The following is a 14,932-nucleotide window of genomic DNA, read 5'->3' on the forward strand; positions in this document are numbered from 1 at the left end:
GTTTGACATTACCGTCAATTTTGTGACGATTGCTAACTGGACTTAAATCGACCGGGATATGAACCTGATTACCTTTAATATTGTTTATGAGCTCCCGATATTTCGACGCAGTTACATGCATCTTGTTCACGGGTAACGAGATATTTAAGTCTAGTGAAAGTAACCATGAATCATTCAAAACTATAATTGCTAACTGGCCGTTAATGGTATACAGTTTAGTGAAAACGCGCCAGATTAAGGTTCCAATTATCAGAAAACTAAAAAAAGTCTAGTGTGGTTTATGTTTCTTAGGATTAGGCATATCTAATAACATGTTTTCTTTAAATGAATTCAACGCCATCTGCCACCGCCGCTTTGTGCTTTATCCTTAGCATAACAGGACATAACTTTAATAAAGGTATCTTTGTTTTTATATCACAGATCTTAAAATGCACAGTTTCGAATAGTGAATTAATGAGTGATCATCGGACAAAATTAGGTAAGACTGTCATTTTCAAATCATAATAATAGCAAAACAAAGATTTTAAACTTAAGAGTCAGCTTCAAGAATAGCCTATGTGCATTAGCGTTTTCGTGAATACGCTACACATGTAGGTACATAAATATTAAAGACAATGATAGTGTCGTGCGACACTGAAGCCTAACTATGTAGGTACATATATTGAAGTTACACTTAGGTAATGTTTGCGCCCTTGTTTTAACCTTTGCTTTGGACCGGTGTTTGCACTAACCGTGTCTACTGAGAAACAGAACGAGCCCAGTAAAAGATGTTTGTCATATAAAGTATCTGTGTATTAAATTAGCACGTAGCGCGTGGATACCTACTGTATGTATTAATGCAATTGATTTTATTGCAAAACAATGGTCTACAGAATAGGGTAGTGTACTAAATAGTCAAATCAGTCACTGTTTATAAAATATGGGAACGTTGATCGAAGAATTAAAATTTACGACATCTGCGTTGCGATACAACTTATTTATACGAGTATATACGAGGGTAATTTTACATAAGAAAAAATTCTAAAGAAGAAATACAATGACGCAGAAAAAACAGTCTCAAATGAAAGCTTCATGGAAAATAAACGGTTCATGTAACCAAACGAGGTCGCAGTTTTTCGTAGGTAAGTTATGTTAACTGAACAAACGAGCCACTTAGCGACCCGGGCTCACAATGGGCATTCAAACAGGCGTTTAGGCGGCCTCTCAGTGTGTATAGCTATTATATATAGCTTTGCGGACGTCAAATTTCCGTATGCATTGATGGCTTCATGTTATATACCAAATGAAAATTTTATGTCCACGGGCAGATTACATCAAGACCCTATTTTGTTCAGTTTGATTTTAATGGTTAGTAACTGAGTACCTGACGTACGGGATGTTTTTTCAATATATAATCATGCTGTGCAATTTTGCTAGGAAATATTTCCGAAACAAGATTATTTTTTGGTTTCTCCATAGAAAACATTGACATCAGCCAATGTATATTTCGCAACTCCAAAAGTAAGTTTTTCAGTATGACCACCTCGCAAAATATTGCTAAGAGTTGAAGAAACACTGTACATTTACAGTAAATATATAACCTTTTTACTCACGTATGATTGACTAACACAGTAGTTGGTTGTTCCGTTGTGCAGATTTGTCGTCTCCCATCCAAGCCTAAGCGCTGGTGTACTGGACCTCTCTCTCTCTCTCTCTCTAACGTATGGCTTCTATAATGTATGAGCTCACCTCTCCACCCGACGATCCGCCCGGCGTATGACTAACACAATAAGGATTATTCGTCGTCCCGTTGAGCAGATTAGTCGTCTCCCACCCGAGGCAGAGCTCTGGTGTATTCGATACTAGTAGTGGTATGGCACCAGCTTCTTTGACCAGTCTGACGGCTGCGCCGTCGGTCGTGGCGCGGCTCCCGGCGTTCTCTAGGCAGCCGACGGAGTTCGACATACCTGGTAAAGTATAATGTTTTATTAGACGTTTCTACTACTGCCAGGTTTCTTTAAGGATGTAAATTAAAAGCGAGCCAGGAATAATAATATAGATTTGGAAGGTTCTGACAGCTAGCCCTTTCTATAGGATTTTCTCTCTTGTTAGCTCTTGTTTTCGCGTTCTAATACTGCTGAGCAAAGACCTCCAATCGTTTGTCCCACTCAACTTTGTTTTGTTATGCCCGAGAATTTATAGTTTAACGGCCAGAGGCCAACGTTATTATACTTGACCGAAAGCAGTTCCTTTTAAATAACTTCCTATATCATCCCATTTTTATCTTGTAAGTTCTCTATCTCACGATGGTGTTGCAACACCAGGCCCAGTGTGCATTAATAAATACTTAGATTGAATTGTATCAACTGAGAGTCAGAGTTATTCACTAAGTTACTGAAAGAGAGAGCAGTTCTCCTTAACCGTAAAAAGGACACCCAGTTCTGGTTTCCTCAGAAAGATATCAATGGAGTTTCCACTTCTATTTGCCGGTCTCCCTCTCTTGCTTCTACCTGGACTGATGCAATCGTTGTAGGACGTAACGTATCATTCTAACAATTAACTTACCAGCGAGAGAGCAGCTCTCTTTAACCGTAAAAGGAACACCCAGCAGAGGTTTTTTCTGAAACATCTCTTGAGACTTCCCATTTGTTCTTGCCTCTTCTATCTGTCGGTCCACCTCCTTCGCTTCCACGAGAGCTGATGCATATCTCTCGTCGACAACGGCGTTGAGGATCGGGTTTACTTCTTTGACACGCTCGATGAAAGCTGCCACTAGTTCTTCGCTTGTCATCTGAAAATTAATTTGATATTAATAGGAATAGTTAGTTTGACGGCAGAAGGATGCCTAATCATAACAAGAAGGGACATGTTCTACGTGGATGAGCTGTGAGCTTTAGTTTGATAAAAATTCTTAATCACCACAGTGTACAGTCCCCATTAGATATATCAGAGCTGCCGTGGTGCTCAAAATATCTCAACACGCACTCTAGCGCCTTGACAAGAGAGGCGTGTTCAGATATTTGTGAGCACCTTGGCCGCTCTGATATATCTAATGGGGACTGTGAATCTGGTGGCGACTGTACAAGAAAAACGATTTAGAGGACGGATAAGGGTAACGGGCCCAACATAGGTAAAAAGTTACAAGGTAGTCAGCCATCAGAGAAGAATGGCGGTGGGTTGTGAAGCTGTCACATATAGTAGAATTTATAACCACGCCCACTGTCAAAAAATTAATCGTCAGAAAATAACGAATTATGCATGTTTAGGGATGTTCTTTGAGTTGTCCCGTGCAAACGTCAACATTTGAAATATCGATGATTATTTTGCAGAGTATTTTTTACATCCATCTTAAGAAAATTCGCGTTTGCACGGGACAACGGTACCTAGACAATTTTGTGGAATGCTCCATTCGCTTATTACTTATTAACGAAGCGAGACTAGGTCGGTGGCGCGAATGTGTCTTGGAATATAGGGACAGAAGTAAGCAAATTACATAAAATGGGTTTATGTTAAAGATGAGACGTTCAACAGCTATAAGTTGTAAAAGAGCCCCATGAGGTCTACTTGCAGAAAATGTTTTTGAATTTCGAATGTTTGCCTTTACCTCTCCATCTCTGACGGCTCGGGCTAGGTCGGTGGCGCTTCGGAGGTGCAAGGGCTTTGGTGGAGGCACCCGCAGCTTCGGGCCACGGGCGGACGCCAGCCAGAACAGCGGGTGCAGAAGAAAGTTTATCAGACGAAGGATCACGCCGACTATCCGCACGCCTACTTCCATCCTGTGGAATAAATAAACATTGTGAAAACTGAGTGAACGCTCAGAGAGAACGATAAAGCCGATATTCCGACAAGCGGACCGTGAGGCGCGGCGTGAAATTTATGCACGCTGCTCAAATCCCTTGGAAACCACGCTGCACGCGACGCTAGATTGTCGCCACCGTATACTTAAAGGCCCTAGAGAAACCCCACACTATCGTCTTTTGAACGTTGGCGTCTAGTCGCTATGGAAAATGATGTTGTGGCGCAGATGCACTAATAACGTTGCGTCGAGCAGCAGCCATTACAATTCACTAGACACCGACGCTGGGAAGACGCTAGTGTGAGGTCACTTTTATACCTACTTACAACTAGTAGTAGTAGGTAATAATCTTCATACATGAGGTATACATAAGGCATAGCTATATATTCTGAATATGTCCAAGACTAAAGTTATGACGAACATCTCTGGTGAATCGATTCCAACTATTATGGTTGGGAACGAAGTACTGGAGGTGGTCGAGCAATACGTGTATCTTGGACATATTCTATCTTTTGACAAAACACACCAACGGAAGGAGATCTCCAGGAGGATCCAGCTGGGTTGGGCGGCATTCAATAAACTGCCGGACATCCTCAAACCCGTTAACATTCCACAATGCCTGAAAACTCGCCTCTTTAACCAATGTGTCCTGCCCACCATGACCTACGGTGCCGAGACATGGACGCTCACTAAGGAGACTGTGCATAAAATTCGAGTGGCACAGAGAGCCATGGAGCGCGCCATGCTCGGCATCAAACTTCAAGACCGAGTGAGGAATGTCGAGATCCGACGTCGCACCAAGGTGCAAGACGTCGGACACGTCATTACCAAATTAAACTGGAGCTGGGCGGGACATGTTGCCAGGCAGAGTGATGGCAGGTGGGCCAAAGTGCTAACGGAGTGGTGGCCGCTTTCAGACGAAAGGAGTGCCTGGCGTCCGTTGGCTCGTTGGGTGGACGACATTCGGAAGACTGCGGGTCACTTCTGGATGAGATTGGCTCGGGACCGGGATAAGTGGCGTACTAGAAGAGAGGCCTATGCTCAGCAGTGGGCGATAAAAGGCTGATATGATGATATATTCTGTAGTACTTGTTTGCTTCTAACCAGTTCTCACTACACCCACCGTGACATTTCTCTGTATGGCCCTATGGTTGACTGGCAGTTGTGTGACAGTTTTAAAGCGTCTGGTAAAAGTTACCGCCGACGGAAATAGTCTGGCAATATAGATAATCAATTTTTAACAATATTTTCTAAAATATACATAAAAATCAGCCATGAGAATATTAAGAAAAGTTAGTAAAATTTTTACCAACCTTGTGCGCTGGTGCTGGAAGCGCTGGTGGCCTAGCGGTAAGAGCGTGCGGCTTTCAATCGGGAGGTCCCGGGTTTAACCTCCGGCTCGTATCAATGAGTTTTTCGGACATTATGTACGAAATATCATTTGATATTTACCAATCGCTTTTCGGTGAAGGAAAACATCGTGAGGCAACCGGACTAATCCCAATAAGGCTTAGTTTACCCTCTGGGTTCAAAGGTCAGATGGCAGTCGCTTTCTTAAAAACTAACGAGCCTACACCAATTCTGAGGATTAGTTATCAAGCGGAACCCAGACTCCTATGAGCCGTGGCAAAATGCCGGGACAACGCGAGGAAGAAAGAAAGTTAATTTTTTATCAAACTTTAGCGCCTTGTACCGGACAAATGGCCGTCGGGCCTATATAGCAAGTATGCAGACGTTAAAAGTACATACTATCACTATATTATCCCATACATTTTATTCATGAGAAAATAAGTGAGGTCTGGCGGCTCTGGGATCTTGGACTACAAGCTAGATTAGTGAGCCAAACTAGCTAAACCAAATATTATATACTAAATGTCAGATTTTCTATAAACTATTTCCGCTTGAAATGTTAGTTCAAATGCTCCAGTTACCAAGTTAGGTTAATGAGCCAAACCAAATATTATGTCAGAATTATTTAACCACATTAGCCGCTAGCTGCGGTGGGTAAACTAATTATTTGGCTCTTAACTGAATTGGGTTATGCCGCGGGATTGAAAGGCTTCAGAACAGGGCGATCTATCACTGAATAGATAATAAATAGTCTGGCAAACCCAATTAGTCAGTAGGAAAATGCGCAAAAGTCAAAATTACTATGGGAGATCAAACCTATGAGTACGTGCTTTTTTAAATTTTTCAACTATTCTGCCTTTTTCTATTGACAAATTGGTGTGTCAGACTAGTTTTTCATTTAGAGGTTCTAGTGTGTAACAAAACTAGTGATTTAAATTATTATAAAAGGGAGGGCTTGAATAGCTCGTCCAATATGCTCGTTTCAGTTAAGTAGTTGCACTTCATTTCACGTACGTAGCATAAGTTATATTTGAGTTGAGTTGTTGGAATGGAAATATTCTTATAAATAATTAAATTTCAAATTTAATTGACTTTAATCGACCATTTCCCGGAATCGAATGGGCTAATTCTGCAATTAGTAAAACAAAAGTGAAAACGATTAGTTTAAATTCTAGGTAAAGTAATGCTTAAAATCATTTCCTTCCTTTGGACTTTACCTTAGGATGAAAAAAAAAAACAGTACAGGCCAGACCGAAGTAAAACCACTTGATTAAACGTCATAAATGCTAGCATGAAAAACCCCCGTCATCATAATTAAAACAACGAAGTTGATTGTATTTTAGCGTGTGCATAGTTAAATGTATCGTAAACTTTGCGAAGACACAGAGTTGCTTAACCTAATTTCCAGTAATCATGGCCCATGGGTGGTTTTTATAAATGACTACCTATACCAAGATGGATTAACTCTGTATTTAAATTTATGTTTATACATATAAACGTCTTGCCTCATAGAGCATTCTGGTGAGCAGAGAATCCTTCACTACCTTTGCCTTTGAATGTTTGTACTGACCACTTCAACCTTGGTAATTCATAATTCAATAGCCTTACTTTATTGAGCAAATAAAGAGGAATAAACACCATGACACGGTCATAATCTGTGTTTACAAGCAAAGTCTAAAAACTAAACCTTAGTCTTATGTCATTGATTTAAGGTTTAGTTTAGCTTGGCTATCATTCTTTAGGGCATCTATTCGACAGACGCTAAATGTACAATGATTCGCTAGTGATATATCTACAGATATGTCCATCAGATTGTCTGGTAGAGAAAGGAAGTGAGAGTCAAAGCGTGGTCTTGGTACTTGGGCCAAAAAGATTGGAGTTGTTTTCTCTCTCTTCTTCTCTTAGCCAATTAAATCGGAGAGATCTCCATACAAAGTGGCACGAAACTCAAAACAGACACGGTGGTAAAGCATCAAGAATCTTTTGAAAGCAATCGTACTTTTATTGCCAGTCAATGCATGTGCTACGCTGAATAGTAAAAATATAGCGTTCACCTTTTAAGTATTCCAAGGCTAACTATTAAAAATCGTATGTAATCTAATCCTTCCCTTGCAAATTTAACTCTATTCCAATAAGACAAAGATGCAGTTTCTATTGAAGAGAACGTCGCGATGTAGACTCGTGAAAGTTATCCTTAGAGCATTTGCCAAGTTACTAATGTTGCATTGTGATGCTCTTTTGGGATGGTTACTAGATGGTTAGTAGTTGTTCCGAAGGTGCTTAGGTTCTTACGGAAGATGGTCATGTGACTAGGAGATTAGAAAAAGGTGTATTTTAGCTAGAACGCAGGTATAGAATAAGTAAAACTAGTCATAATATTTCACACAGAATAGACACGGTGAACCCTGGAGATTTTTGCCGTTCTCGAGAACGTTCTCCGTTTTCTGTAGTATATTGGACCCACCACCATAATCAGAGCCCATATGGAGCCACCTGCTGCTGCTGTCACCTTTGGGCAGCTGCTTACCATCAGGCAGGCCGTATGCGTGTGCGCCGACCGACCGACGTGGTATAAAAATCACCACAGTAACTATAATTATAATAACTTTTTAACAAAAAAGATATGTAGTACCTACGTCACAAAACAATGCTTTGATGACTTGGATAGAACAAAGTGAAGGAAGTGTTACTTAGTGTTAAACGCCTTTTTGATGGCGATGTTGCTACTATAGGACGTGGTCAAAATATCCCCATTGATAGATGTAAAAAAACTTTTTAACAAAAAATAAAACCGACTTTAGAAATTACCAAAAGCGCCATACATGTAGCTATAACATTTGAAGAGTTCCTTCGATTTCTCCAAGATCCCATCATCAGGCCCCGACTAGGTGCCAACGGGACCATCTCGGGGTTATATCCGTTAGATTAAAAAAAAAAATTTGAAAATCGATTCACGATTCTCGGAGATATCGAGTAACATATATACATACAAAAAAAAAACAGCCGAATTGAGAACCTCCTTTCTTGAAGTCGGTTAAAAAGTGAAAAATAACACCTAAAAAAAACCAAGTTTTACAAAAAACTAACCGTAACTAACGTTAGTCTCATGTATAATGACGCGCAGATTTGTCAAATCTTACCTTTAATAACGTGGCAATACGAGTCAAGGCACGCGTCTTCGCGAATGACACGATGTATATACTAACCCCCTTATTCATAAACGTCAACTAAAGTTGACTAGCTGCTAATAATCGTTTGTCCCTTTCCATCATACCAATACGTCGGAAAGGGACAAACGATTATTAGCGGCTTGTTAACTTTAGTCGATGTTTATGAATAAGGGGGTTTATCTGTTTTGTGTAACAAAGTTCCAATGGAGGTCGAGCCAATGCGTGCTTGCGCTCACTAATGGTGGAATTACCCTAGATGTGTCGGATACACGAGGTGCGGTCCAAAAGTTTCTGGCCTAAACTACAGAAAGAATAGGCAGACGTTGACGGAATTGATTAAGATAATTAATAAATTAACAATTAAATGTCTTTACAAAATGTTCCTGAGTTATGATCAAAATGCTCAAAATATGTTACAATTTTGAAAGACATTTTTAAAAAGAGAGAACAAAAAAACAAAAAAAAATTTTTTTGTCGAATTTCACTAAAAGTCATATAACATTTTTTGCTTCTGTTGCCATCAGGAATGCACCGTTAAAATCTCTCGCAATGCTCACGGGCACCCTGTATCATTTGATATCCGTCAACTACAGTAGGCACTCCGCTGGCCCAATATTACAGGGTTCTATGTTACATTTTCAAGATAGTTGAAATTCGACTCAATGTCATTGTGACATGTTCAGATTTCAATTCGATAAAAGTGAACCATAGAACCCTGTAATGGCCCGATTCGAAGAATGATTAAGACACGTTTAAGATATTGGAAAGATCTTTAAAAGATCGATAACTAAACGACATGTCAACATTGACGTTTATTTCGATTCCGTTGTGATCCCAATAAGATCTATCTACGATATTTCTAACGTCAAAGTGACATTGATAAAGATAAAAATAGTTTATTATTCAAGTAGGCATATTACATTTACAATGCGCTTATGAATGTCAAATAAAGCTACACCGGCTCTAACCCTACACCTCTGACTCGAGAAGATTTAAATCCCCTCTCGATTGGAGGAGGGTATCCCAATATGGATCTGCAAGAAACTCGGCGAGACACATCTTTTCAAAACATTACATCTTATAAATAACTGCATTAAATAAGAAAAAAAAATACAATTTAGATCACTATACAAATCATGCAATTACATACAGTAGCTTCTTTTAATTATAGAATTTGATAAAAAATAAATAAACGATATCTAAATGAGAACTTATCTAAACTAGAACTTATCGTTATCGTATCTCATTCTTCGAATCGGGCCGTAATATTGGGCCAGTGACTCGGTAATCCGGTACAGTCAAGTGCAAAAATATGCATCGAATAAATCGTATCATAAATATGGTACTACGCTCTTATTCCAGTGTAATAAGAGCGTAGTACCATATTTATGAATCTTACAAATTTTTAGTAAGATGTGTACACCCATATGTTTACACTTGACTGTACCTGAAATTTCCTTCTGATTTTTGGTGCTGCATTTATATGGGAAATTAAAGCTTTATAGAGAAACAATTCTACATATCAAACACAACCGCTCAGTAATCCGTTAGGCTGTGTGTAAACTGCCGAATATATAGCGGCTCTTCTGAGTCGCTAAACACAGAACAATAATTCGCTAAATACCGGACTACTGGGCGTGCATTGGAGCGCCATAATACATATCGAGCACCTACTGTATCAGGTGACTAATGTGCCCCATACCTCACTACAAGCGTTACTATCGCCCACACAGCCTATCGACCCTATCGTAGGAGTCAGATCTCTAGCGTAGGAGTCTTAGCTTTTACAAAAATGCTTTCGAGGCTGTGAATTTTTTTAAGCAGGTTCTATGATTAAATATAGGTAATACGGTTTAGAAATAGATTTTTTCATAATCGCGGAGCGGTATAATGGGTCACTCACGTATTTCAAGTCGAAAACGCTCGACATGTTTCACTCCATTCCGAGGAGTGTCGTCAGAAGCTTGGGTTGTCGAGCGTACCCGTTTTAACATATTTAATATATCTGTGTCTCACGAAAGTTTTGTCATTAAAATCGCGGAGTGGCGCTATTCACGAGGATTACACAGCTCATAGAGCCACTAGTGTGCATATAGTATGTTTGGTGCCTAAGATGTAACGAACGAAGGTAGAACCAATGCGTGCTTGCGGTCAATAATGGTGGAATTACCCTAGATACGTTGGATATACCTGACCCGTATATTCCGTAATATATCAGCGCCGATATCGGTACTAAACTAATGGCATGTCTACATCGGGTCGGATAATAAAAAACGGTATCGAGCATAGCATAAAATAAATAGACAGGGGTGTCCTGATGCTCAACCCCTTTCTCGCCATAGAAAAAATATAAAGGCGCGGTTGTTTTATGCGATAAACGCAGCGTCAAATGCAATGCGTTTGTCGCACACCGTATTGTTTTGCGCGGTAAATTAAAAAAATAAAATTATAAATTAAAAGTAAAACATAAATTAAAATTAAAAATTTAATTCTCTGTGTATCACTTTGTTTTATATGGGTGCTTGCCTGAAATAAAATCAATTTATTTTATTTTTATTTAAACGCAGCGGTAAGCGCATTGTCATTACCCTTCATTTCGTGATCACATGCGTTCAACGCTGCGTCTATTGCATAAAACAAGACAATAAATTGGGCACAAAAAAACATACAAAAATGACCTGAAAGATTATTTTCTTTTCGTTTTTTTTTTAACTTCCAAAAATAAAAAATAAAGGTTCCATTGCATTCCTTACATTTAAGTATGTAATATTTCACCGTCTTTCATCGTGTTTGTCGTCGCAGTTTTCTTGTGTTCCATTCTTCGAAACTGCTTTAACATTGACATATCGTTTAGTATAATCGTTTCGGGCTTAGAGTACGATTAGTTTTAAGGGGCTCCCCGCGGTTTTCATCGATTTGACTAGTTTTGAGTCGTTACTCCTACATTTGCACTATAGATAGAATTATAAGAAATATGGCTATCGGTTCTTCAATCATTTATCCCCATTCTGGTCTGCTGGGTTTTGAAAGAAATGAACACTTTTTTTTTTAAACATTGTCTAAAAAAACACTTTTTCCGTTACTAGATTTCTGTGAAGGATTTTACATGTACGAAATCTACTCATTTGGGTTCGTCTTTGACTGGTCTAAAAACTGGTCAGAGATTTTAATTTTAAACTAATGAGCACAATAGTTATGGCCAATAAACCAGTTTTTGGCCTTAAATTGTTCAACTTTGATGCCAAATATCTCGAAGACAGTGAACTTTGGAGTAAATATGGTATACTATATTGCTAACAGCCGTTGCTATTAATATGATAAGCTACAAATAACATTAGAAAACTAAGGGATTCAGATCGAAGGTCATTGGCGTTAGGGACCCCCTTAATGCATATACAGATGGATTGGCGTTTCGACGTATTCCTTGAAAGGGTTCAAAGATAACTCATTTGTAATGATTTAGAGCTAGTCTAAAACTAAATATAGACTTAATTAAGAATCTTAGGTAATCCTGCAGTAAAAATTAACCATTAAATTTGAGCCACGGTCTCATAAACCAGCGACATTTCGTTATTTTTGGCCTGGAGGTCATAACTCATAACATGCGACCTCATGTAGCGGCCAGAAAAACTGAAACTATATATAAAATTCATAGTTATAGCAGTATTAAGTGAGCCTCTCGTTGTTTCTTTGTGTGTAATAATGTAATAAAGTAAAAATATCTAGAGGTGCTTTAAATGTCGTATAATGTTGCAATTTTCGGTAATGAGGGCTAATACGTTTCATTTATGAATAGAATAGAATAGAAGAAATTTATTTAGAAAACGCTTGAGTTTAGGTAATACATGAGACGACAGAACCAATTTATTATAAAGCGTCACTGAAAAGGAGACCAGGTTGCCTTACTAATATCAATTAAACGGGTCTCTATTGTTTCCCATAAAGTTTTAAGTCATAATGTATTGTTTGTCCGCATTTTCGTTAGTCATAATTTGGTTTTTCTCAGAAACGCGTAACTTTTCAGGATTACCATAAAACAAACCTAACCTAACCTAACCTATCTATAGGATAATCTAAGGAAATTCCTGAAAAGTTAACGGTTTCAGAGTTATGACTAATGATAATATGACTATCATTACATTATGACTTTCAATAATTATGTCAAACAAAGGGATCCGCAATTAAACACACATAAGAAAATTATTTGAGCAAAAAAAGAAACATTATCCCAATAAATTAGTACGTTTCCTTCAATAAACGGACAAAGAAAGTGCCGAGAAAGTGCTCGAGAAAGTTCTCGCGAGATCATTCCCGAGAATATGCTCGGAAATTTCCCGAGACTGTGGAGAAAGTCACCTTTATAATATAGTACTGCATTTGAATGTTTGCAGATGTCTGTCAATTACTTAAATAATTATAAACGAATACTAAAATTTAAACGTTTTTGCAAATTTTTATAACTTTCTCGGTAATTCCAAGATGTTCTCCAAGAGAACATACTCGGGAAAGTGTGGAAATTTCCAAGAGAAGGAATTTCCGAGAGCGAGAATGTTTTCGCTGGCACAACTCTAGGTAGGCGTTCGTTCTAATACATGGCATAGAGATGGCACAGGAGAAAACCCAATATTTATAATTTTTGTTGAGAAAGCTAATTGATGGTGAGTTCCTTATAGGTGGTGGTATATTGTTCCAGCACTTCGTGGCAGAGTATTTAAAACTGCCACGAAATGCTGCGGTGCTGTGCCTAGAGCAAATAAGATGAATGGCTCCCGTAATATGGCGTTGTGAAAAAGTTAACTTTCCATAGAGGTAGAGGGGCGTCATGGTTTTTATAATGCCAAAAAGCATGCAAGCAAAATGCAGCGAACGTCGCGATTCCATATTTAATAACCCGCTATTATTTAAATAAAGAGTTACATGAGTTCGAGGTGGGATATTAAAACAAAAACGTGCACATGCGTTCTGCATCTGCAGCCGCTGCATTAGCTTTTTAGGGTTCCGTAGCCAAATGGCAAAAAACGGAACCCTTATGGATGCGTCATGTCTGTCTGTCTGTCCGTCTGTGTCACAGCCACTTTTTTCCGAAACTAATCAAACCCATACGTGCGGGATAGGTCTTCAAAAATGATATTGAGGTTTCTAATTTTTTTTTTCTCAACTGAATAGTTTGCGCGAGAGACACTTCCAAAGTGGTAAAATGTTTGCCCTGTGGCATGTATGGGGCTGAGAGGTGAAATCAAACACAAGTGCTTACTCGCGAGCGTCTGTATTGTAACTAACTCAATGTACATCGTCAACTTATGTATATCTATATCTTACACTACTACACACACCTCATCTGGGGGGTTGTTGAGAAAAAAAAATTGATGTAAATTAATTTTTTTTTTATATAAAACTATGTATACACTATCAAACATTTTGATTTATTTAAAGAAATCTAAACATATCGATAGTACAACAAAACACAATTATGAAATATGTTTACATAAAGTCAAACTATTAATGTTAACACAACATGACAAAAAAAAAGAGCAGTGACACATGAGTCACTGGTTAAAAATCTTAGTCCTATTTTTATGAACAAGATCGATCTTACCATCTATTTCTAACTTAACATTTACTCCATCGTCCTCAATCACTTTAAAAGGTCCTTTAAAAAGATTATCAAATTTTTTTCCAGTTTCTGACTTAATCAAAACTAGATCATCCTTTTTATAAGTCACTGAGTTAGATAACTTATCATAATATTGTTTTCGTAATTCCTTAGATTTTAACAAATTTTCCTTGGCATCCTTATGAGCTATTTGTAGTCTGTATTTTAATTCTAGAGCATAATTATCGGGATTATACAGTGGTTGTACAGTTTTAATCAGATTACTAGGGATTTGACATTTCTTTCCGAAAACCAATTCAAATGGGGTATACTTTGTAATTGAATGTACTGTTGTATTGTATGCAAAGCACCAGAACGGTAGCCAATCGCTCCATGTGTCCGGGTGACCATCGCACTGAATTCTCATAAAAGCGGCTAAATGTTTGTGCATATTTTCCAAAGCACCTATCGATTGGTGGTGATAAGCGGTCGAATTAATCTTATTTATTTTTAGTAACTTACAAACTTCTTCCATAGTGGATGACATAAACTCGGTACCTCGGTCCGTTGATATCATACCTGGAATACCGTATCTTAATATAAAATTACTAACAAGAGTTTTTGCTACGCTAATCGCATCCTTGCGTTGCAATGGGTAAGCTTCAATGTATTTCGTTAGCTCGCATTGTAACGTTAGGATGTACTTATTACCTTCCGTATCGGTGTCTAGCGGTCCAAGCAAGTCGAGGTATATTTTCTCGAATGCTGACGACGCTGTTGTCGTGATAACCATAGGTTGTCGTATATTTTTAGAGTACTTTGTTACTTGACATTTACTGCATTTTTTCACGAAGTCTCTGACGTCACTCTCTAAAGTTGACCAATAATATTTAGACTTGATGTTACTAACCATTCGGCGAACGCCGGCATGTCCGCTGGTTGGTAGTAAATGATAGTCGTTAATGATAACTCGTCTCTCGTCTTTGTCATCTATTCGGATTATATTTCCTAGGATTTTTATTCGCGGTCCGGACCAGTCTTTCA

General features: G+C 38.4%; 1 protein-coding gene across 1 annotated transcript in view; it reads right to left on the bottom strand.

The window, feature by feature from the left end:
• LOC133520256 (fatty-acid amide hydrolase 2-A-like) overlaps positions 1–14,932 on the bottom strand; it is a 46,423-nt gene that overhangs the window by 14,902 nt on the left and 16,589 nt on the right. The window contains exons 2-4 of the mRNA XM_061854635.1: positions 3,584–3,755; positions 2,545–2,770; positions 1,729–1,946 (exon numbers count right to left, since the gene is read on the bottom strand). Coding sequence (XP_061710619.1) covers positions 1,729–1,946; positions 2,545–2,770; positions 3,584–3,754 — 615 coding nt within the window. The 5' untranslated portion in view covers position 3,755. The remainder of the gene's footprint in view (positions 1–1,728; positions 1,947–2,544; positions 2,771–3,583; positions 3,756–14,932) is intronic.

Source organism: Cydia pomonella, chromosome 8 (genome assembly GCF_033807575.1).
Source record: "Cydia pomonella isolate Wapato2018A chromosome 8, ilCydPomo1, whole genome shotgun sequence".
Taxonomy (NCBI): Eukaryota; Metazoa; Arthropoda; class Insecta; order Lepidoptera; family Tortricidae; genus Cydia; species Cydia pomonella.